The sequence below is a fragment of the Passer domesticus genome, chromosome 5 (genome assembly GCF_036417665.1).
Source record: "Passer domesticus isolate bPasDom1 chromosome 5, bPasDom1.hap1, whole genome shotgun sequence".
NCBI classification, from domain to species: domain Eukaryota; kingdom Metazoa; phylum Chordata; class Aves; order Passeriformes; family Passeridae; genus Passer; species Passer domesticus.
In genome coordinates, this window is record NC_087478.1 from 67,874,852 (window position 1) to 67,898,462 (window position 23,611).

The 23,611-nt window shown below is 47.9% G+C and overlaps 2 protein-coding genes and 1 long non-coding RNA gene across 22 annotated transcripts in view; 1 reads left to right on the plus strand and 2 right to left on the minus strand.

Annotated features, from left to right (window-relative positions):
• Positions 1-872: 872 nt before the first annotated feature.
• BHLHE41 (basic helix-loop-helix family member e41) lies at positions 873-5,242 on the plus strand. Its single transcript, XM_064420763.1, has 5 exons — positions 873-1,409; positions 1,667-1,730; positions 2,013-2,120; positions 2,297-2,408; positions 2,532-5,242. The coding sequence occupies exons 1-5, from the start codon at positions 1,348-1,350 to the stop codon at positions 3,536-3,538; spliced, it is 1,353 nt and encodes a 450-aa protein (XP_064276833.1). The 5' UTR covers positions 873-1,347; the 3' UTR covers positions 3,539-5,242.
• An 822-nt stretch (positions 5,243-6,064) lies between these two features.
• Positions 6,065-10,715, minus strand: LOC135300837 (uncharacterized). Of its 3 annotated transcripts, none has more exons than XR_010362607.1 (2): positions 10,340-10,715; positions 6,065-9,158 (listed from the first exon to the last, which is right to left on the minus strand). It is a non-coding gene; the product is annotated as an uncharacterized LOC135300837 (long non-coding RNA). The 3 variants fall into 3 exon arrangements; XR_010362606.1 differs by lacking the exon at positions 10,340-10,715 and adding an exon at positions 9,867-9,899; XR_010362608.1 differs by lacking the exon at positions 10,340-10,715 and adding an exon at positions 9,527-9,599.
• Positions 10,716-21,380: 10,665 nt separating this feature from the next.
• The window catches only part of RASSF8 (Ras association domain family member 8), a 72,624-nt gene continuing 70,393 nt past the window's right edge, over positions 21,381-23,611 (minus strand). For all 18 annotated transcript variants that reach the window (XM_064420765.1, XM_064420776.1, XM_064420780.1 and 15 more), the window contains one exon: positions 21,381-23,396. In XM_064420765.1, the coding sequence (XP_064276835.1) occupies positions 23,275-23,396 (122 nt within the window). In that variant the 3' untranslated portion in view covers positions 21,381-23,274. The remainder of the gene's footprint in view (positions 23,397-23,611) is intronic.

Consider the following 23,611-nt stretch of genomic DNA (forward strand, 5'->3'; position numbering starts at 1 on the left):
GCGCGGGGCTGCCCGAGGCTGGAGTGGCACGGCCCGCGGTAGCCCGTGCCGGGGGTGCCCGGTACCGCCCGGTGCCGCCGCCTGCTAGCGGGGGGCGGCGAGGCAGGGCCGACCGGTGCAGCCCGGCGGCAGTGATGTGGCAGCAGGTCCGGTCACGTTGCCGGCCCTGTGCTCGTACCAGTGTGAGACGGGATTAGAGAGGCGGCTGTCGGTGTCGCCGCCGCCGGCGGGGAGCGGGGGCTGCGCGGGCGCGCCCGGCGCGCAGGGACGCGGGAGGGGGGCGGGGGGTTCCCGCCCCGTCCCGAGGCTGCTGCGGTCGGTCACGCTGCACCGGTGCAAATCCTCTGCCAGTGTCATCCCCTGCGCCCCTCAGGGATGCGGGCTGCCAGAGGGCAGCGTCAACAGCAGATGTGTTTACATTAGAGATAGACATATTTTTATATGTATGTGCCTCTATACGTGAGTCCGTCTGTACTGAAGGAGCGCTTCTGCCGCGGTCTGGCGTTGCAGGCAGATCCGGCTCCCGTCCAAAGGTCAGAAAGGAGAGCTGCCGCGGGCAGCGGAGGCCGGGAGGGAGCACCGGGGGACGAGAGCTGCGGCACGGCGGCGCTGGGCCAGGGAGCGCTCCGCGCAGTAACACGCGTGTGCGTGCGCCTGTTCGTTCCCACGCATCCTACAGAAATCTACAGAAAACGTATGGCGAACGTGACGCCCCAACGGCACCCCCCCAAGAGAGGGGCTCGATTATTACCCTCTTTATCCCGTGGCCACGTTTTCCACTGGCGGGTCTCCTCCCTGGATGAAAATTAAAAAAAAAAAAATACAATAATAAGAGTACAATTATTTCATAATTATTGAAATTAGAAAAATCATAAAAACACAGCGAGAGTGGCAATCATCACGGCGGTAACGCTGACGGTGACAGCGACAGCGGCAGCAGCAGTAACACGGGGGGACGCCGCTGTCTCGCAGGGCGGCCCTGGGCGGGCGACGGGACCCCCCCGTCCCCTCCCCGGTCCCGCCCCCGCCCGCGCCGCACGTGAGCCGGGTGCGGAGCTGGCTGGCGGCGCGCGTGCCCCGCGGGCAGGAGCGGCGGCGGCGGGAGCGACGGCGGGAGCTGCGGGCGTGTGCGCAGGGAGCGCAGTGAAGGCGGGCAGGGGGGAGCGGCAGCGGCGGCGGAGGCACTTGGAGGAGGGGGACGAACTGCCGCACACTTTTGGCCACTGGACGGGAGAGGGGGGACGGAGGCTGCATGTGCGCAGCGTCGCTCGCGGATCTCCCGAGACTGATCTCAGCATCCCGCAGGCTCAGTAAAAAGCAGCGACGAAACATCAGCCGCTGCCAGACATGGATGAAGGAATCTCCCGCCTGCCGGAGAGGCAGCTACTGGAGCATAGGGATTTTATAGGGTAAGGCGCCGGGGCACTATCTCCGTCTCGTATCTCTACGGCGTTTCGTCTTCTTGAGAAAGTGCTGCGAAGCGCTGGGAGCGGCACCGGCTCCCCGGCGGGGCGCGGGGCTCGCCGCCTCCCTCCGCTGGCGGACGCGGGAGAGCCCTTGCCCGGCCCTTCGGGCAGAGTGCTCGGCGCCCGTGTGCCCACTCGAGGAGGTGCTAGGCAAGCTATCGCTGCCCTTGCCGATGCTGGATCTTTCTGTTTTTCTCCAGGCTGGACTACCCTGCCCTGTATGTGTGCAAACCCAAAAGAGGAGTGAAGAGGGACGACAGCAAGGTAAGGATAAGTTTCTGGGGCTCTCTTCTGGCTTAACCGCTTAATTGGGGCTTGCTGATTTTTGCAGAGTACCTTCGCTCCCAAGAGCATCCCCGGGGGGCTGCGCATACAACCTGCCTCCCGAATCACAAGTGGGTTTACGAACGAGCTGGCACGGCCGGGAGAGCGGTGCCTTGACGATAATTTGCGCGGCATGTGGTCCGCATGACATTTGTTTTGGTTTTGATCAGCGTTCCGAGGGACTCTGCCTAACACTTGGCTTTTCCGGGTTTTGCTAATTAGGAAACGTACAAACTGCCACATAGATTGATAGAAAAGAAGAGGCGAGACAGGATTAACGAATGCATTGCTCAGCTGAAGGATTTACTGCCCGAGCATCTGAAACTAACGGTAAGGTGCCCAGGAGCTTACATGCCCGTGCAGATGCAGGCGCCGGCAGCCTGCCCGTCCGCCGTCCCCCTAATGCCTCGGGGACCGGTCTCACCGAAGTTAATGGAGGTGGCATTTGAGGGTAGCAAAAACGTGCCGGGAGGTAGCCGAGCCGCCTCCTACCCTTGCCTTTGCAGACGCTGGGACACCTGGAGAAAGCGGTGGTGCTGGAACTGACTTTGAAGCACTTGAAAGCGCTAACAGCCTTAACAGAGCAGCAGCACCAGAAGATAATTGCTTTGCAGAATGGTAAGCGGGGTCTGGGGGACACCGCCGCTAGGGCACACCGGAGGCGGGCGGGGGGGCCGCGGAGCGGGGCACCCCATGCTGGAGCCGCGGGTAAACGCTGTCCCCGCTCGGTCTCTCCCGCAGGGGAGCGGTCCATGAAGTCTCCGGTGCAGGCCGACCTGGACGCCTTCCACTCGGGCTTCCAGACGTGCGCGAAGGAAGTGCTGCAGTACCTCTCCCGCTTCGAGAGCTGGACCCCCCGCGAGCAGCGATGCGCGCAGCTCCTCGGCCACCTGCACTCCATCTCGTCGCAGTTCCTCTCCGGCCCTCAGCTCCTCTCCCCACCGCCGGGCCCCCTCAGCAAGGGATCCTCCTCCTCTTCCTCCCCGCCCGCCCCCCCCTGCGCACCGGGCCACAAGCCGGAGGGCCAGGCTAACTGCGTGCCCGTCATCCAGCGGACTCACGCCGCCGAGCTCAGCGCCGAGACCGACACGGACACGGACAGCGGCTACGGCGGGGAGGGCGAGGCGCGCCCCGAGCGCGGCCCCGCGGCGGCGGCTGGCGGAGCGCTGCCCGCCCTGGCCATCAAGCAGGAGCCGTCGGGGGACGAGCTGCCCCCTGCGCCCAAGCGGCTGAAGCTGGATCGCGGCGGGAGCCCCATGCCCGGCCCGCCGGGGCTAGCGGCACGGGGAGCCGAGGCGGCGGCGGCGGCAGCGGCGGCGGCGCTGGTCAGACCCGACGCCGCCCTGCTGGGCTCGCTGATGGCCCTGGGAGCGGGCGGCGGCGGGGGCCCCTTCGGACAGCCGCCGGCGGCCCCTTTCTGCCTGCCCTTCTACTTCATCTCCCCCTCGGCCGCCGCCGCCTACATGCAGCCCTTCCTGGATAAAAGCAGTCTGGAGAAGTATCTCTACCCCGCCGCCCCCATCCCGCTCCTCTACCCGGGCATCTCGGCCCAGACGGCCGCCGCCGCGGCAGCCGCCGCCGCCTCCTTTCCCTGCCTCTCCTCCGTGCTCGGCCCCGAGAAGACGGCGGCGGCCGCCACCGGGCTGCCCCCGACGCCCCACCTCCCGCACCCCTTCGCTGCCGCCGCCGAGCCCGGCGAGGAGCCCGAGCCCGCAGCTGCCGAGGAGCCCTGCGCCGAGGGCCCGTGAGACGCCCCGGGGGCTCCTCGCCGCCGCTGCCCTCCCCTCGGACTGAGGGGCCGTCGGGCCCGCACTTGCGCCCCCGGGTTCCTACGGAGGGCAGGGGTCGCCGGGGCCGGTGATCGCCGAGAGCTGGCGGCCGCGGGATGTCGCGCCTGGCCCGGGGGTGTTCCGCTGCCGGGGCGGCAGGTCCCGGAGCGGCCCCCGCAGAGGACCGTCGAGGATAAAATTTGTTACTCAGTATTTTTTTAATGTTTGGCTTTATAAATGCATAAATAAGGATAACAAAAAAAAAAAAAAAAAAAAGAAGAAGAAGAAGAAGAAGAAGGAAGAAAACATAGTAAGGATCCGGTGGTTTTTTTGTTTTGTTTTTTGGTTTTTTTTCCTCTCTATATATATAGAGTAATTAAATGTGGCACCTTATTTGGAGTGGGTTTACACAGTGTGTCCCTAAGTTCCACTTGGGAACTTGCACTTGTTGTCCAGGAGACCTGGATGGGTTCAGGGTGAGGGCGGGGAACGAGGCGAGGGAGGAAGGGCAGAGCCCAGCACCTGTGCTAGCACTTTGTGGAGAGCTGGAGTGTGGAGGATGCACCCTGAGCCCAAACCTGCAGTGCCTTGAGCACCCGGGGATGCCGCTGGCTCCAGCAAGTTTTGGGTGTGCAAGGAAAGGAGGGTCAGACCCATTACATAACCTTGTGTTTATTTCTTTTTTTTTTTAATTTCTTTTTTGGCTAAGGTATACAGGTGTGGCAAGTGCATTTGTTCTCACCCCATCTTTATTTAATTCAGTATGTTCACAAGAGATTTATTTCCCCCCCAAAACCTTGCTGTATAAAATGAATGTTACTGCACTGAACTACAAAAAGAAACCCCTTTCTCTTCCCCCAAGAAAACACAGAGCAGTTTGTCAGCCTGAACTCATTTTGTCCTAAATTCCGAGTGACACAAACTGGAGGCCATAGATAAACACCTTGCTGTGCAACCAGAAACAATTAACCCAGTTGGGGTAAGTTTCCCATATGGGTTTTTCCCTCATCCCGTGCTCAAATACCGCGTTTTCCCTTTCTGGAGACAAACCAGACACCAGATAATCACACAGATAATAAGGCTTAAACTAAGACCTTGCCTAGATATTTTTAGTTTGTTGCCAAGGTAGCACTTTGAGAAATCTCACTTGAATGTTATGTAAGAGGTGAGACACCACAGCCTGGCAAGGAGTGTGTGCGTGTCCGGAGTCCGTCAGTCCGTTTGGTGCATCTGCTGCTGCTGTTGCTACTGTTTGCCTCAAACGCTGTGTTTAAACAACGTTACAAAAAAAAAAAATCTTACTAGCCTACAGAGTGGCTGTATGTAAATAGTTGTTAATACATCCAATTAATGACGTCTGACATGCTATTTTTGTAGGGAGAAAAATATGTGTTAATGATATTTTGAGTTAAATATCTTTTGGGAAGATTTGCTAAAAAGTTGCACTTTTGTTACAATGCTTATGCTTGATACAAGCTTATGCTGTCTTAAATTATTTAAAAAAATAAATCCTGTCTGCAAGAAACCAGCTGTTTTAGAACAGTTTAATATGTGATACATTAGAAATCAATCTTTATATTCAGTATTTTCCAGCGCTCCATGAATTCTATTATCTAAATATTTCCACACTATTTTGTGATTTAAAAAATTCTTAATAAGGAATAAAAACTTTAATATACAAAATGGGGCTGTCTACTAATTTAAAATGCAATGATAATACATAATAATTGGTGCATTGAGCTTCAAATTGTATGATTGAGTGGCTGATGATTTAATTCACATTTTTAATCTGGGTTTGAATTTGCTGTGTTTCCTTTAACTCTGGCAAACTCTGGTTTAATATGTGCTCACTTCACAAAGCAAAGTGTGGAACACACAGGTTTCTTCCTGACATCTACTTTTTTCCTCTTCTTTTTGCAAAATACTAATCTTTAAAATTAACACTTGTCAGCCCTGGTGCTGCATGGGAGCTCTCTTTGCTCACAAGGAACAAACTTTATGATTTGCCTAACAATCTAATGACGTATCATAATCTCTGCAGGAATGAATGATGGGTGTCCCAGCTTGGAAATACTGTACAAAAACCAAATATTTTGTGGTGAGGGAGAGAGAGAGAGGGAGAGGAGGAATGGAGTGGTGGAAGCAGGCAGATCATTCCTAGCAGGGAAATGCAGCATCCTAAAGGCTTCAACAGATTGAATAGCAGAGCTGTAGATCACCTTTCCTTCCAAAAATTATTGAAGGGAAATAAAATTAAAGGAACGCCTCAAACAGTAGCCAGTGTTTACGTAAGAGAGAGATGAGGGGAACGTTCCGTGCTCCCTCTGCTGGTTCTCCAGTACCGGTGACTACAGTGACAAGGAATGAAGCTGGAATGGAATAAAAAGTTCCTAAAACTCGTGTTAATTCCATCAATCCCTTAAAACACAGGATGAATTATAAATTGGATGAAAAAGAAGCACTTCTTTTAAATTAGTCGAGTTGGATTGCTAAGAAAGAGGCATCTTCACATGCAAGCTGTAGTAAATTTAATTCCAATTAGAGATACAGGCAGACTATCTAAATACCAATGGACACATTTTTTTTTCCATAAATAATGGACCAAAGGCTGCCACAGTGCACCACTTTTCCTGACAAAGTAAATTACTAGGTAGGGAAATGGGAAAAAGTTTGTGTCTGCCTCCATCTGTCTTTAGATCTGGTTCTGCTTACTGTGTTTTCACAGGAATGAAAGTGAGCTGGGCTCAGCCCTTCCGTTTGGTAACTTTGACCTGCATACTTGAACAGCTTAACACTTGTTAGGCCAGCATTTAGTCTGGGATGAAGATGCTTGTGTATTCCAAGTCCTCCTGCCAGCTGGGCAATCGGCCTAACTGAGTGCAAAGCTCTTCCCGCCAGATCACTGCCCCAACAAAAAGGCTGGAGCCACAAGCACTTCATAAAAACCTGTGCCCATCATGAAGAGCTCAGCTTAAAACCTGAACGTCAGCAAGGCTTTAGGTCTCCTTCAGATTTTCTTCCTTTGAGAATATGAATCCATTCAGGTTTCATGGGCTATAAACCCAGATCCTTAGAAGGCTTTATAAATTTCAGTATTCACCAGGTACAGTAACAGGAAGGCTTGTTTTTATTAGCCCTTGAATTAAAAGTGCCAAATGACTTCATGCCAAGTTGCAGCATCAACTGTGAAATCTATTACAGTGAAATCTATTACATTTTATGATATAAAACATAAAGACAAATTATGTGTTTTCTGATAATCCCAATGCCTAACGAAAGCAAACATGGGAAAAAGGTTTGTAATTGAGGCTGATAACCCACTGCTGCTGGAGGCAAAAGGCAAATGACAAGGAGGGACCCTAGTGTCAGCCTTAATTATTAAATTTCAGGCTTCCTCAGATCCCTTTGGAGTCTAAATCAATTGTATGTCTTGAATTTTCTTGAGGTTAAAAACAATCACAGAACATGGGACAAGAGCTTCCCACCTTTAAATGCCCATTCCCTTAGGGAAACACTGAGAGTGCAGGACTGGGTGCTACATTTACCGTTTACACTTGAATCCATATTCTGTTGTCCCATAAACCACAAGATAAGTGATGCAAGCTAGATTTCTTAAGCAATAAATGCTGAAAACAGATTTTATAATCCAGTATATCATAGTGGCATGACAGCGCCAATAAAGTGTGTTAAATCAAGATGGTTGGGATTGTTAAGCCAATGGAAGGCAATATAATGTACCTTCAACAGAAGGACAAGATATTTTTATATTTGGGAGTGTTACAGTTACAGATCTTGACTATCAGCCCTGTTTGAGAAAGGCCTGACCTGCCATATGATTCCTTTTCTGGAGCACAGTGGGCCTTGGAGTAGGTCCCGAGTTTGTGGTTTGGGCCTTGTTTGTTTAATTTTCACTTTAGTAGGGGCAGACTGAATGTCTGACATCCAGCAAGTCTGGGGACTGTGCACATGGTGTGTTTCAGCACCTCTTAATTCCTGGCCTGCCTTGTAGCCTGGGTCTTGCAACACATTTCCTTTTCCCTTCAAACTTCAGCTCCTGGAATCATGTGATGCCAGCCTTCTTTGAGAAGTTTCCTGCCTTCTAGTTGCAGAAATGAACATGAAGGTACAACCTCAGAGAAAGAAAGTAACAAAAATGCTGAATTTTCTCTGTGAAAAAAGCCTTGGATGTTTTAAAGCCAGTTTCACTCAGGAAAGTCTGAATCTCTATTGACTGTCTCTGGTTCTCCTGCAGGCTCAGAGCAGCTCGCTGGGAAGCAGCAGAGACAAGCCTGTGGCTCACCTGCTGCCAGCAGCAGCTGCGTGAGGCCTGGACACGTGTGGGCTGGATGTGAGCAGAGCTGAGCTGCTCCGCTCTCTGCATCCTTCCCGCGGCTCCAGCCTTTCAGCCTGCAGGGCTGTCAGTCTGTCACAAGCACTAAATTCAGGGCAGCCTCGATGACGGCGCTGCCGCAGGCTACAGGAGCTGCCCTGCCTGGGACAGGCTGTTCTGCCTCGCTGAACTCACGGGCACCCAGTGGCAGTGCACCTGCTGCTGCCACCGCTGCAAACGTTCCCCGCCCTGCATGGCCCTCCCGGCACCCCAGAGGATGCAGGTGATGCCTGGGACAGGCGAGAAAAGATTCCCTTATATTTCAGCAAGCAGGGAATTTGATCCCAGGCAGCTCTACTGGGTCATAGGGACCAAGGAGAGTTGTTTCTACTGCCTCCATAAAGCCTTGTTGGTTGGTTGTTTGGGTTTTTTACTTGGCTTTTTGAAAGGTGTTTTATAAGGATGAGACCAAGGCACTCTCACAACAGTGCAATTTCTAGGGAATAATGTCAGGAAAAGAGCCATGTAGGTATGGCACCTTCTTCCTCAACAGAAAATTGTCTCTCCAAGTGTATTTGAATTAATACCTGCAGCACAAAGCCAGATGAGCCAACAGATGCTGAAGTGGATTCTGTTCTCACCATAGAAGGTTGCCAAGGCTCCAGCCCTCCTGTGAGTGGCAGGCAGGCCCACAGCCTTCCTTACATATGATGTTGTTTGCAAAAGAGCCCATCCAGGTGGGAGCAGCAGCCCCTCTGCATGAGCCTAATACTTATAGGTGTGGTTGGGTTCAGTGCATTGGTTTCAGGTTTGGAACCTGTGAGTAGTGACCCAGATCAGCATTTCTGTGGTATGGATATCACAGCTTCCAGCAAAGCTTGAGGCTGGGCCCTAGGTTCCAGCTGCAAAACCTGGAATATGAGTACCTCCACCAAAAACAGTCATAAGCCAGCAAGAGCAGACTCTGTAGCAATAAAGCAGCCTGAAATGTGGAAAAAACCCCCTTCTCTTCACAGAATATCAGAATGGGTCAGGCTGGAAGGGGCCACAATGGGTTATCTGGTCCCACCTCCTGCTCAGGCAGGACCATCCCAGAGCACATGGCACAGGCTTGCATCCAGATGGTTCTGGAATCTCTCTAGTGAGGAAGATTCCACATCATCTCTTGGCAGCAAGAGTTCCAGAAGTGTTTTCAGGACTACCAGTAGGAGAAAGTGCCTCCTTTTAACATGTAAGTTGAATTCTCTTCTTCTGTGTGGGACAAAGAGGCTGGGAAAAAAAAAAAAAAAGATGGAAAATCTTTTTATGCTTTGCTTGAAACAAGAGGGCATCAGTCTTAAGCTGCACAGGGGTAGGATTAGCTTGGACATGTGGGAAATTTTTTTAACTGAACGGGTGATCAGACATTGAAACTGCCTGCCCAGGGAGATGGAGTCACGGTCCCTTATAAGTTTTTACGAAAAGAATGGATGTGGCACTCAGTGCCATGGTCTGCTTGACACGGTGGTCTTCGGTCACAGGTTGGACTCGATGATCTCAAAGGACTTTTCCAGCCTAAACGCTTCTGTGATGCTGTGAAAAGAAAAGGTCTGCCCCACTCCGGGTTTGTCCGGAGGGCAGGAGAGCTCGGGCAGTACCTGCGCACGCACCAGGCGCGTCAGTGCGGGTAGCACTCCCGGGAGGCACCGCAGGGGGCCATGGGGCCGCTTCACGGGGACTGCGCTACAGACTCCCCGGCCGCCCGGCCGGTTCCCTGGCGACCCCGCCCTGCTCCGGACCGCTGCTCCCTCCCCGGCTCCCTCCCCGGCTCCCTCCCCGGCTCCCTCCCCGGCTCCCTCCCCGGCTCCCTCCCCGGCTCCCTCCCCGGCTCCCTCCCCGGCTCCCTCCCCGGCTCCCTCCCCGGCTCCCTCCCCGGCTCCCTCCCCGGCTCCCTCCCCGGCTCCCTCCCCGGCTCCCTCCCCGGTCCGAAGTGCGCACCCGCCCCTCAGGCCGCCGCCGCCGGCCGCCACCGCCGCCGCCGTCACGCGTGCGCCCGCGTGACCGCCGCGCACGCTGCTTGGCACGTGCGAGCGGAGCCGCGCCCGCAGCGGGGAGAGAGGGAGGGGGATTGGGCGGCGGCGGCTGCCATTGGCCGGCGCGCGGCTCGCGCTCAGCCGCCCCTCACGGAGCCCCACCGCCCCGAAGGAATGGCCGCCCCTGCGGCGGGAGGCGCCAGGGCTCCTCTGACAGAATCACGGGGTCGATTAGGCTGGTCCTCTGTGACCGTCGAGTTCAGCCTGTGACCGAACACCACCGCGTCAACCAGACCATGGCACCCAGTGCCACGTCCAGCCTTTCCTAAAACACTTCCAGGGACGGTGATTTCACCACCTCCCTGGGCAGCCCATTCCGATGTATGATCGCCCTTTCTGTGAACAAATTCTTCCTACTCTGCACTGTTGCGGTCTCACCTTGATGATTGGGTGTAGTTTTGGTCACTGCAACGTAGGAAGGAGATTATGCTGCAAGAGAGTGGTGAGGGACCTTGAGGTGAAGCCGCACACACGGAGCAGCTGAGGGCACTTGGTCTGTTTAGCTGTAGAATAGCAGAGTGAAGTCAGAGCTCACAGCAGTTCTGCAGCTTCCTCATGAAGCAGAGGCCCTGATCTCTGCTCTGTGGTGACCAAGGACAGGATCCGAGGGAATGGCTGAAGCTGTGTCAGGGGAGGGTTAGGGTGGATATTAGGAAAAGGTTCTTCCCCCAGAGGCACTGAACAGGCTCCCCAGGGATTGTCACAGTCCCAAGCCTGACAGCTCCAGGAGCTTTTGGACAATTCTTGGGCACATGATGTGACTCCTGGGGAGTGTGTGTGTAGGGACAGGAGTTGGACTTGATGATCCTTGTGGGTCCCTTCCAACTCAGCTGTGATTCTGTAATATGCAACCTAAACCTCCCCTGTCCTCTCAGAAAGGGTTGCAAGGGGTTCAGAGTCCTGTCATTCAGGAATTTTGCTCATGCACATTGAGCAAACAGAATGCAACATTATGCATATATGGGCCAATTCTGTATAGAAATTAATAATTACACCCCTGAGGTCATCAGCTGGAGGGTTAATAAATCAGGGAAAACCTTAATAGATGCTGTTTTTAAACTTTAAGATTCTTCTGAAATAACAATGTTGTTACTGTGATATGGAATCACAGAATGGCCTGGGCTGGAAGGGACTTTATACACCATCCAGTTACACTCCCTTGCCATGGGCAGGGACACCTTTCACTATCCCAGCTTGCTCAGAGCCCTGTCCAACCTGGCCTTGGACACTTCCAGGAATCCAGGAGCAGCCACAGCTTCTCTGGGCAACCTGTGCCAGGGCCTCACCACCCCCACAGAGAACATTTCTTCCCTCCTCTCTCTCAGTGTGAAGTCATTCCCCCTTGTCCTGTCACTCCAGGCCCTGTAAATATTCTCCCTCCATCTTTCCTGCAGCCTCTTGTAGGTCCCTTTGTTTCAAAATGGTGGTGGCAGCACTGACATGGTGGCACTGGTTGGACAGAACAGCAAGATCAAAAGATAACACAGCCACCTGAGAGGAGAAACTGAGGCTCCAGCCGTGATACACTGTGTGTTTATGCATTTTATGTTGTAAACTCACTGGAATAAAAACAGATCTTCACAGGGCAGGGGTAGGAGCTGGCATGGTGGCTTCCTCAAGGGCAGATTCTAATCAAGCAGGCTAAAGCTATTTCTCATTAAGTAACTGCTTAATCATTCTGTGCAAAGTAGGACAAGATCCACCAGAGGAACAGTGCACACATCTCTGAGAGCAGCTTTTGGCACAGGGAGCAGGAGATGCAGAGGTGAACCTCCTGGGAGGAAGAATATTCAATCCCAATCACCTACTGAGAGATAAATACTCTAGGTCCTGAACTGTGACTCAAAGGCAGGGCTGCTCCTCTTCCAGCATTTTGCGTGAGGAGTGGTGCCCTCTGTTGTTCCAGGGAGAAGCTGCTGGGAGTTAGGGAATTGAAATCACCAATGTGAGGTTCTTTTGTTTACTCCAGTGCTGCAGACTCTTACAGATGCTCTAGTTTGGACACAGGGTCTGTCATGCAGAATGCACTGCCATCAGGACTTCCTTTTCCAGAGTAAAGTCAGAAATGAAACGTGTAGAGACAAATGGACCAACATGACTAGGAAAAAATGCTTAAACAGTAGAAACACATGTAGAATAAGCAATAATTCCTTAACAGCTGCTACAAAGGTAATTGAAGGGTTTGGGAATGTGTGTAGACAAGGGTCAGAGTTAAGGCTGTGCTCCCTTTGACATCTGTTCTCTGAGAGAGAAGGAGCTACCTTTGCTTATCAAGCTGCCATCATCAGATAATGCTCCTTGGCACTCCTAGTCTGCAAATGAAAATGTGTTTGTGTGAACCTGGGCTGCATGAGTTCCTGCTCTCTGGCACAGCAGAGAAGTTGTGTTTGGAGTGCAGTTTGCTCTGCAGAGTGCAGAAACGAGAAAATAAAGATACATCCAAAATGTGTCTGCAAAATGTGAAGTGGCTTTGAAAAACGCCTAATTGGTCATGGGGCTAATGCTGGTGTTGTAAATTACGAGGCAAGTACATTTATTTAAGATGACCTTTGAGAGCAATCTGTGTGCCATACCCCAGGAGCCAGCTGAGAGAAGCATGCTCCCATAAGTGTCCTGCCAGGCCCAGAAGGCATTTCCAGGACTCCAGCTGTTTGCTATGATTGCTGAACATGCAGAGTCTGCAATACCTGCTTTTAAAAATACACAGTAATGTCACGGACTTGCTTGAGTTTAGCAATCCTAGGGCAGTGCATTCCAAGGAGGAGAGGGCAATTCAGCTGCCTGGCAGAGCCAGTGGGAAGGCACTGCTTGTCCCTGACTTTTGTTTTCCACAGAGATCACTACCTGTACCTTCAGGAACAAAGCTGCCTGAGCTGGGGCAGCACGGTGGTAGTTTAGGGCTAACGTAGCACTTTCCCTAGTGTGTACAGTCACATCATAGAGCAGAATCACAGAATGGCCTGGAATAGAAAGGACCCTAAAGATCATCCAGTTCCACCCTCTGCCATGGGCAGGGATGCCTTCCACTGTCCCAGCTTGCTCAGAGCCACATCCAGCCTGACTTTGGACACTGTCAGGGATCCAGGGGCAGCCACAGCTTCTCTGGGCACCCTGTGCCAGGGCCTCAGCACCCTCACAAGGAACAATTTCTTCCCAATATCCAATCTAAACCTCCTCTGTCAGTGTGAAGCCATTTCCCCTTATCCTGTCACTCCAGGCTCTTGTCTAGACTTTCTGTAGGCTCCCTTCATGCACTGGAAGGGCACAATGACATCAAACCATCTTTATTTGTACAACTCTGTGAAGAGGGATCTCCTCCTTTCCCCAGATGTTCCTGATGCACCCACACAGCAGTGCCTTTGGGATGCAAGCCTGACTCCTCAACTGAAGGCACCTCCACAGTGCAGGAATCTTGTGAGCCTCTGGCTGACGGGAAAAGCAATAATATAATAATATAATAACTAGGCAGTTACCTGAAGAGGAAATCAGAACAGACTCAAATCATGCAAGGAGCTGAACTCCTGCATATGCTGAAAGCAGTGTGCTAAAATCAACAGTAAATGAAGATACTGATTTTGCAAAGTTTTAAGTTTGAAACAAATGAATCAATTAGATCTCAAAGGTAAAATCTTTATTGGTTGAACCTGGCGCAATACTTGCTAAAGGAGAGAATAAGTCTTACTTCCTTTAAAGTGCTCTTGTTATTCAGTTTAGATGGAATAGAAATCCTCTGCTATCAGGAAGAGGTTTAACCTCTGACTGAAGGGTTAGTTAAATCTTCCTCTGCAAGTAGGTTATTTTGGCAACACCACACCAAGGGTAGTTTACTGCTGAGCTTCATGTGCCCAGTCAGCTCTTTCTATAGAGCTCAAGGCAGAATGTTAGGCCAGGTGGCCCCCAGCCTGACTGAACCATTGCGTGACAACTCTGTGTTGCTCAGAACAGACTTTTCAGCAAATGACCCATGTGCAAAAGGCAGTAAATGGAGATGAAGGGCTTGTACTCCTTCTTGGAAAGCCCTGCACTTCCCTGGGCTTCAGTTTCCCAAGCTGACAAAAGGGATAATGACATCTAATAAGCTGACTATATGTGTGTGCATACACATAAATTGTATGATTTGGATCATTGTGATAGTCCTAGTAACGTAAGAAAATAGTTTTTCCTTGGAATTTTAGGCTGTGTTCTGCCACTGAACAAAGATGTTAAGGTATTCACACTGCCCAGATTCCTGCTTTTGCACTTGCTCACAACACCTGAATTACATGCCCGGCCAGTGTGACTGCACCCTGGGGGCAGTCTATTCTTCCTACCAAAAGTGGAAGATGTTCCTGGAAGTAGGTGCCTCCTGCTGTAAAGTTCCTCGGATAATGTGCAAATGGTTATTGTTCTGTCAGATGCCAGCAGCTGCACTGATTGTACTGAAATGCATTCAGATGGCCATCATCTTTAAATGACCTTTGACCTCAGAACTGAGCAGCAAGGACTCTCTGTGCTCAGACATGCTGAAGGATGCTCATTCTCAGCAAGATGCTGGTGTAAGTGCAGCTGAGGTGTTTGTTAGTTAATTGAATTTATTTGGAGCATGTAGAAAATACTTTGGAGTTGGAAAACTATGAGAAAAGGCACTTTCCTACAATTCTAACTCTTGTGTGCTTTATCTCTTCAGCCACTAATACCAAAGGGCACTTGGGTATCAATGGAATACTGAGATGGCAGCCTGTCATGGTGCATTACTGGTTACATGCACATTGTTAGAACATCCTAAGACTTGCAGAAACACTGGAACATTTAGGACCACCAAGCAAATCTCAGCCTGTTCAGTCAATTGTTCCTATTGATTAGGTACAACATACTCCCAAGAAGCACCTGCAAAAGGATTTAGGCTGCCTTTGGCAATAGTAGCACTTTGCAAGAAGAGTGTTGAGCAAAAGTTGAAATGAGGTTCTATTCCTTTACTTGCTTTTCCTTATAACCCCTTTAGAAAAAGAAATCTACTTAAAGCTAAACAAGAATTCACCTTCAGAAACCCCCAGCTTCCCTCAGCCCACCTGCATCTTGCTCTCACTGCAAGGTACAGCTAACTCTGAATGACTTCTTGTCACCCTCTGGGTAGGATACAAAAATACACTTCACGCTGCAGTATCTGAATGGCACAACCAAGTTCAGGACCATGTTGTGCTCAGTACTATTTGCGAAACAAACAGGAATCGAGATGCTATTCCCCACAGGGCCTGTCGTATATATAGATGAAGTCAAAGGGGATGAGGCAGTATTATCTCAGGCTTACAGCTGGGGGACTCCAATCCACAGGGATTATAGTAACGTGCCCAAGGTCACACACAGGAAATCTGTAGCAGAGCTGGGAAATGAAACAAGATCTTCCCAGGCACAGGCAAATACACCAGTCACAGGACAGTATCTAAAATGGAATGTTTCAACCCACATCTGTACGGGTTTCAGAAAGCTTTCAGGCCTGCTCAGAAACTGCAGGAATGGCATCATTTGTGCATCAGTTACACTGACACTGTGAATAAGACATGTCTAAGTATTACTGTGTCCTTTCTGAAAAAAACACCTTTAAAGTTGGAATGTGGGGTGCCTTACACAATTCCCTACCATGTGCTGTGTATTCCTAGAAAACCTGCTTCCCGTCAGTGTGTGGCTGCTGCGTGTACTGCTGCCCTCTCGTGTGGGCCTACTAGGAACTGCAGTGTTGACGCGGTCGAGGAGACCAGACTATCTGGTGCCTGCCCCTGCATAACCTTCTACCCCAGCCCTACAGCTAATACACACTGTTGCTTTTCTCATTTGCTCTGTCACTGTCTTATTCACACTTGTTTTGTGCGTGACACAAGCAACATGACAGTGCAGAATCCAGGTCATAGTTTTGGCAGGCACACTGCAGATCTGCCAGGTCAAGGAAACACTTAAGACAATGTTGTAGCAACAAAATGTTGTCAAAGGTCAGCTGGCACACTGGGGTTTCCCTTCAGTGTGCCAGGAGGGCCAGTTCCACCTCAGGCTGATTTGGACTGCTAAAGCCAAATCACCTGTTCTGCACACAAAACATTTCATGACCAGCAGTTTGATACACACAATAAAAGTTGTGGCAGGTAGTGATTTAGGAGAAACTCCACAGGCAACCACAAAGAAATTCCAGTTATTTCACACTTAAAAGCTGGCCTGAATTTCATTTTAGCAATAGCTCCTGATGGTACTTCTGTGATACCATGTCACTGGCTCCAAAGCTGCATAATTCACTTTCCATCACACTGGCACTGGAAGAGACTTCAGGGCAAATACAAATCAGGTTAAAGGTGTTTTACTTCCCACTCCCTTCCTTCCATCAACCTCCCTTTTTTTGTTGTTGTTGGTTTTTGGGGTTTTTTTGTTTGTTTCTATTTTAACCAGAAGCCTACCTTTAAAAAATACGTAGGCAGGTAATTATTGGCACTCATTTGTGTTGCATTGGATTAGGTGGGTTTTTTAAGCACTTTCCACAAGCCCAGCTAGAGCTCTTCTCAATATTTTTTGTTCAAACTTTTGCTCATTAAAAATAAATCACAGAAAACTTTTCTTTCCTATAACTTGACCCAGGATTGAATATTAGATCTTTTATGCTGCATTTTTCTACTAAGTTTGCCAATTAACAACTATCTTCCTCCTTTTGCAGAGGGGTAGAACAAGACAAACCATGTCGCTGAAACAGTAAGCACAGTCTGGTGTAGTGGTATTTCACCTCTATCGCCTTCCAGGTGTCTGAACAGAAGTGTGATGACACTCTCAGTCTTCCAGAGATCCCTGTAGCCTTTCCACAGCAATGAATTCAGATCCAAAAAGCTTCTAGAAATCAAACTTCAGATTGCATGGGGGAGAAGCTCCAGGGCTGCCTGTGTGGCAGCAAGGAAGGAGGCACACACAGAGTCACCAGAAGTGGCATGAGAACACTGGCAGTGCCTGAGCTGCTCAGACAAGTGGTGAGGTTGCTCAGGGAAGTTTATCACCTCTGATTGCATCAGTTCCTTGTTGCACTAGCAAATGAAAAAGAGGCTCCTTTCCAGTCAGCCCTGGATAGTACACAGAACTCATTGTAAAGGATGGGGGGAAAAAGTACACAGGATATCCACCTGGAAAAAAGGGGACAAAATAGACCAACTGAGATTGTCTCCATCCAGTATTTCTGGAGAAAGTTAATGATGAAGCAGTGGCTGACCGAGAAAATACTCATTAACACTAGCTACAATATCAAAGGTAGCAAATATATAATTTTCAAGTACGGCAATAATGGGCACCATTGCTCATTGTGTCCTACTTCAAACACCGGACATCTTAGTTGAAACAATCATTAAAAATTCGGCTTATAAAGGAATAATACTTAGCTGACACAGACATAACAGGCAGAAGAATTCAGTATGGCTTCTGAACAAAATGGATCATTGATCTGGTCTGGTTTTGCAACTCATTAGTGGTCCAGTTGCACTGAGCTTGTTAGTGCTGCAGCAGCACATACAAATACACCACTTTGTTCTTTAAAGGCAAAGCAAAAGATCAGAAACATCAGCTGTAGCCCTGGCTCAGCTGAGCATGCTGGGAAACCTTAGTTACCACAAAAGCCAGCCAGCTGACTGGCACAGGAAAGGGCACTTTTCAGAGCACAGGGCCTCCACAACTTCCAGAGCCCTGACAACAACAGTGCCATGTGCTAGGGCTTCAGTGGAGTTTGTGGCATTGTCCTACTGCCAGTAAATAGGGCCACTACTGTTAGCTCACTTCTCACATCTAACGAGATTAGGCTCCAGTTAGCTTAGGAACATCAGTTTGTTGGAATATTAGACTAAGGACTGCATTTGGATGGCTTAAATCCCAGGTCTCCACTGTAGCAAGTTCCCAGCCTTGATTAGCTCAAATGATCTCAAGCAAGTTTCACACCCTCTCTGGTCTCAGCACAGTAACTACACCTGAACCTGGCCTAAAAGGCCTTCTGCTCCTTGTTCAAAGATTAATTTCTTTCTGCTCACTGAAGCATCAGGGCACCCTGCATTTGTGGTGGGAAGAATCTGTACATTCAGTTCACCTCCAAGTGAACCTCTGCCTCTTTGCTTTAAGTTACACTTCTCGCGAGTCACTGACCAATTCTGTCATGTCGGAGTTATTCTTAATTTTAGTAACAGTTCTTCAACTGAAAACAAGCTCCTCTTCACTCTTGCAGTATCTGGGCTTTATCTGATTGAGATTACAGCATGCTTACAGTAAAGGAGCCTTGGCCCTGCCTTCAGGCCTGGTGCTCTCTGACAGGGTCCCAGCAGCTCTGTTGTGAGATGTGTGCGACATGAACAATGCAATCCCAGCAAACCATGAACTGTAAAGACCCAAAGTTTCAGAGGGGAATTTATTGTATGGGAGCATATCCAATACTTTTTGTCAACCATTCATGAGAATAATAAAAAATAGAAGCTTTTTAAATGACAAAAAATATGGTTACATATAATACAGATTTTCATCTTGCATTGAAGCAGAGCAGTAATAAAATGCTCACTTGTGTTTTCACAGTTTGTGTTGCTTCTCTAGGTTAAAGCATCAGCAACTCAAGTGTTCCAGTCAGAACCTCTAGTTAGCAGTTTCATGGGGTGATGGTGAGGGTGAACACTCTCAGCATTCTGACACACTTCACAAGTACCGCAGGCACACTTGATCCATTTCAGAACTACTAAAATTTTCAGAGGTACCAGCTGCAATTGAGGCATCCTTGCTGCAACTGAAAGGGTTTTGTATCAGAACATGTTTTTTAGGCCCCAGTCACACACACATCTGTGGAACACTCAAAAATGTCCTTAAATCCAATCTGGTTCAAAGGGCTCCGAGTTGATCCTTTGTGACCCCCTTGTTCTGCCCTCACATGCACACATGGGCACAAAGCTCTAACCAGTACTTGGTCACATGTGTAAAGTTCTTGCAAGATCACAAAGAATTTAACATTTTTCAGGACTCCACTTAGAAACCTAAAGGCATTCACTGAATGCATACATTGGTATTTACTACACACACTTACAGCCAGCCCCCAGTATTATTCCAATAATTCTTTGCTGGTGTAATAGCTCATACACCAAGTTTCACTTATTTAGTTTTCTACAAATATAGAAAATAAAAAACACCTGAAGAGAGCTAGAACAGCTTTCAATCACTCACTATATTGGCATTGAAAGCTTTATTTTTGAAAACTTTAAGCAGCAATACTGAATAAATAGACAGAATGATTGTTTTGTCATCTCCATACAACTGATGGCCTTCATCCAAAACATTAAAATACTGTAGCAAATAGAACAAACATGCACATTTCAATGTTCTAAAAAAAACCCAAACCCCAAACAAACAAAACAAAACAAAACAAAACAAAAAAAAAAAAAAAAAAAAAAAAAATAAAAAAAAAAGAGAGGTGTAATACAAAAGTAACACTTTGACACTTTTTTGATACAGTACAGACCATTAGAGACTATTTTCTGGAAAAAATATCTGAATACAGTTTTGTTATTTACATGTATCATTAAGGCCTAATTCACTCAAGTTAATGCACATCAGGAACTTATATGCTTCAAGGTAACTCACTAAAAATCACAAGATTGATGTTTCTTTGATCATACTCATATGATCCCAGTTCACTAAAATAATGCAATACTCTCCACACTAAAAACAAGGCAATTGCTGCCCCAAGAGGAGATGTTTATTTCACTAAAGGATCCTTTTCCCTCTTACCTCACATGTTTGCATATTGTTAATGCTAGCAGTGGTAGTTCTCTTCTTCAAGAACTTCCTCTGAACTTGCTAGGGTTTAGAAAAACAAGCAATCTCAAAACTAACATACCATTTCCAGAAGCAATTCAGGCACTTGGGAACCTAAGTCCCACTAAAAGATACTGGTAACTGACTTTTTAAAGTAGGATTTGGTTTCTCCCTTGCTCAGGCATTCAAACTGTTCACCTTAGCTTTAACCTACTGGCTTTTCAGATGATCACGCCCCTCTTTTCCCCTAACAACACAGCATCTCCATCCTCATGGATGAGAGAGGTAACAGTTAATTTCCATTAGTAATAAATAACAGGAGTTCTCCATATAAATTCCCTGTGCACTGGAAAATAGTGCTTGTGTATTCATCTATTTAATGCAAGCAAAAAAACCCCATTTTTATCATGCTGCCCAGTAAATAATATGGCACTTGTTAAAATTAGTATGTGTAGCTTCCTTTCTGCTAATGCCCTAGGAGGTTGGAACACTTCTGAAAATTGACTTTTTGTACAGTTGTAAAGAAAGAGTGAGTTTCTGCAGTTGATCTGAAGCAAAACTCTAAACGCCATAGTGTGAGGGATTTTTCTAACTCTTACACATAGGTCAATTCACATTTAATGCAAGAGCATGCCGTTTCTTTTTGGTTTATTTACAGAGAGGGTGAAAATGTTATGGAACTTCAGCCTGAGTGAAATTCAATAAGCAAGAGGAGTATGGTGGCGGCAGGGGAATTTGTCAGTGTCTCACAACTGGCAGGTCTGGACATCAAAGCCTCTCCTTGGCCATAGGAGTGGCTGAAGCTGCAAACGTTTTTTCAGATCACCTTGACATATGCCAAAGCCCTGGCAAGGAGGGGCCACTCAGGGGTGCTGAAGTGGTCACTCCTGAGCCAGCTCCAGGCCGGCTTGTGTGTCCAACAGCTGCTGCAGTCACCAGGTGCTAGTTTTTAACTCAAATGGCAAATTCCTCCCTTGATTCTGTGACAAATCTGTAATTCAAGACCTCCAAAGTTGTTCTTACTCTCCCTTTAATCCTTTTCCTCCTCCCCCTGTCTTGCAGAATAACCTGGCAGAGAAAGAGAGCAGGTTTTATGATACAAGAGCCCAGTTCAGCTCAAACTGACATCTGTGGAAGATGGACCAGTCACAGAATATGACAAAATCATTAGCTGGGGTAAATATGCTGATCTGCCTTAAAAATACTTTATCTCAGGACAAGACTCCCCCCCCACCCCATGCAGCATAATTTGGGCCAGACTTTGCAAGGTGCTGAGTGCCTCAGTTCTCTAACATCAAGAGGTGCTGAAAATGCAAGATATCCACTGGAGAGGGCCATTTCATTTCTGTAAATTGAACCCAGAATGTAAGGCATATATGCTTAAGTACCTTGGACAGATATTGTCCCCAAACTATGTATATTTTACACTATATATATATATACACACACCAATTTTTTTTTAATTACAAATTTATGGGCACAGTAAACATGAGCACAGAATTGTTATAAACTAACAGTGAAATGGGTGAGCACTGCAAAGGTTCGTCCGGTAGGAATATCTCATTTTCCAGTTTGCTCACAAAGGAAGATTAAAAAAAAAAAAAAAAACCTGATAAGTCAAACTGTAAAAATTCAGAGTCCATTTGGAAAGGTTGTTTATATATTTACAGCCTTATCTGTTACAGCAGTATTTTTAGAATATATGATGCCATTAATAAGTGGAAAGGGAAAAAAATGCATTAAACACTCAAGAATCCTTCATTTTCTGCTATATCTTTTAAAACTTCAATTTGTCAGAAAGCTCCTTTTTTAGAAAAGGAGACTTAAAATTTATCTGCACATCAGTGAATCAATACAAGAGGCTGCTGGGAGTTAAGTATTTTTCTATGGCTAAAAGCTTGGAGTTTCCTAGCAGTGGTAAAATCCTGACCCTGCCAAGGAGGGCATCAGGAGTCCAAGTCTTCAGCATTGCAGTGAGGGCACAGTGTCCCCGCCTTGTGCCCAGGGGATCTCCAAGCGGATGATGCTGTCAGTTGCTGTTAGAACCAGAAATCCGAACCAGGGAAGGCCCATCCCTTCCCTAACTCATCCATGAGGCCAGCCCCCAAGATTTACAGTATGTCCCACTGATGCCAGTCCCTTTCTCCACAAACCCTGCAGCAATCTCACTTCAAGGCCTGCAACCAATGAGCTATTTGGGAGCAGCTACTTTGTGCAGAAAACCCTTGTTGTCTAATTTTTAATTAGCTTTGATTGCATTAGTGCAACATTAAGATGTGATAATGTTCTTTTTTCATATGTTTTGCAGAAAAATGACCACCAAATGTGTGAATTTTCTGCTTGGAAGCTATATATTACCTACTGCTTCTCTAAGTGACTGTCTTTCAAAGGGACCAAATGTCTCCACCAGGGAGCTGAATGAAATCCTGGCTTCACTCCTGTCAATAAGAACTCTGCTATTGACTTCTTGGGACTCTGCCACGTTTATTCCCTTCACAAAACTTGAGAGGATTCTGGAAGGTTGGAAGTGGATACTCATTTGTGTTGTGTCTTTCTTCCCCTTCAACAGCAAGATATGTAACGAAACAAGAACACTGTAATGGCTAGTGGAAAAAATTAAGTACAAAATCACACACAGTGAAAGCCTCCTACTCTCTTTTGGTAAGATATATGAAGACAACTTCTTATATTGTTCTTTTCTCAAAAGGCATATACAATGTGGCAAAATATTTCAAATATACATTCTATATAATAAAATATCATCTAACTAGTGCATCCTCAATCATATGCTGGAAATATTTTTACCAAGCCAAGATTTAAAATCCATAAATCTTTTGAACACTAGGTGCTTCATTCAAGGCAAGACACAACAGCAAGTAAATCCCACAAGCTCACTTTTCAAGCCATAAAAGGTAGCAATGGATGGAACATGACATATGATGACCCATAACAGAAATGAACACTTAGTGGTGAGAAACCACTGCAATGGTTCAGCACCCCTCAGAACTCTGCATTGCAGGTTGCTCTACTTCATCAGATGGGGGATGTTGGTACACACAAATTAAAGTCACCTCATCAGACTGACACACAGTCATACATAATAATTCACAAGTTAAAAATAAAAATATAAAAGATCAACATTCACAGGTGCATTGATTAAAGGGAATAAATTAAACCTCAGGTAAGTTGCATACACAGTTTCCTTTACCCTCAGTCTTCCATTTATGACTATACAAGGAACAATACTTTCCCAAATACTTCTGAAGTGGCAAAAACAATGAAAGTTTTTGCACTCAAGCTGTGTTGACAGCAAGGTCATCCTTGCCAGTCATGAATTGAGACAGTTCCTGTCTCTTTAGCATCAGTGCACAGCATATGGCTCCAAGTAGTGTTGGAGGAAGAATAAAAAATAATACGGTGGAGTAACAAAAAACCAAAACAAGACAAACTTCTTCCATTTATCATTGGCTGAATAAAATAAAGTGTATCTTGTCCAGAGTACCTTGCTAGGTCCTCTCTAGAAGAGGTACATACTGTCATACATAAATGCCCTCTGGGTTAAAACCAGATGACAAGGGGTTCTGTAGGATCCGAAGGTTACTGGGGAGTTGCCTCGATGAGCCAGGGCGCTTCAGTGACCCAGACTGAAAGGCTGGCTCTGCATGAGAAAAAGGGCAATTAGAAAAGTCATTCAGCAGGGGTGCACCTCTCCTCCTCCTCCTCCTGCTTAATGCAATAGAGAAAAACTAATTCCACATGTAACAAACTACTGAAGTGCTTGGCTAGGAAGTGAGGAGATCTAAGGTGCACACTTCCTACTCACTTCATAACAGAACGAAGCCCACACAGAAGAATTACCCTCCCACGAGAAAC

Bases quoted from the DNA above. Each gene is read 5' to 3' on its own strand.
- BHLHE41 (XM_064420763.1), top strand. From the start codon at position 1,348: ATGGATGAAGGAATCTCCCGCCTGCCGGAGAGGCAGCTACTGGAGCAT. The intron at 1,410-1,666 runs GTAAGGCGCCGG...GTTTTTCTCCAG, and splicing joins GAGCATAGGGATTTTATAGG to GCTGGACTACCCTGCCCTGT. The intron at 2,121-2,296 runs GTAAGGTGCCCA...TTGCCTTTGCAG, and splicing joins CCGAGCATCTGAAACTAACG to ACGCTGGGACACCTGGAGAA.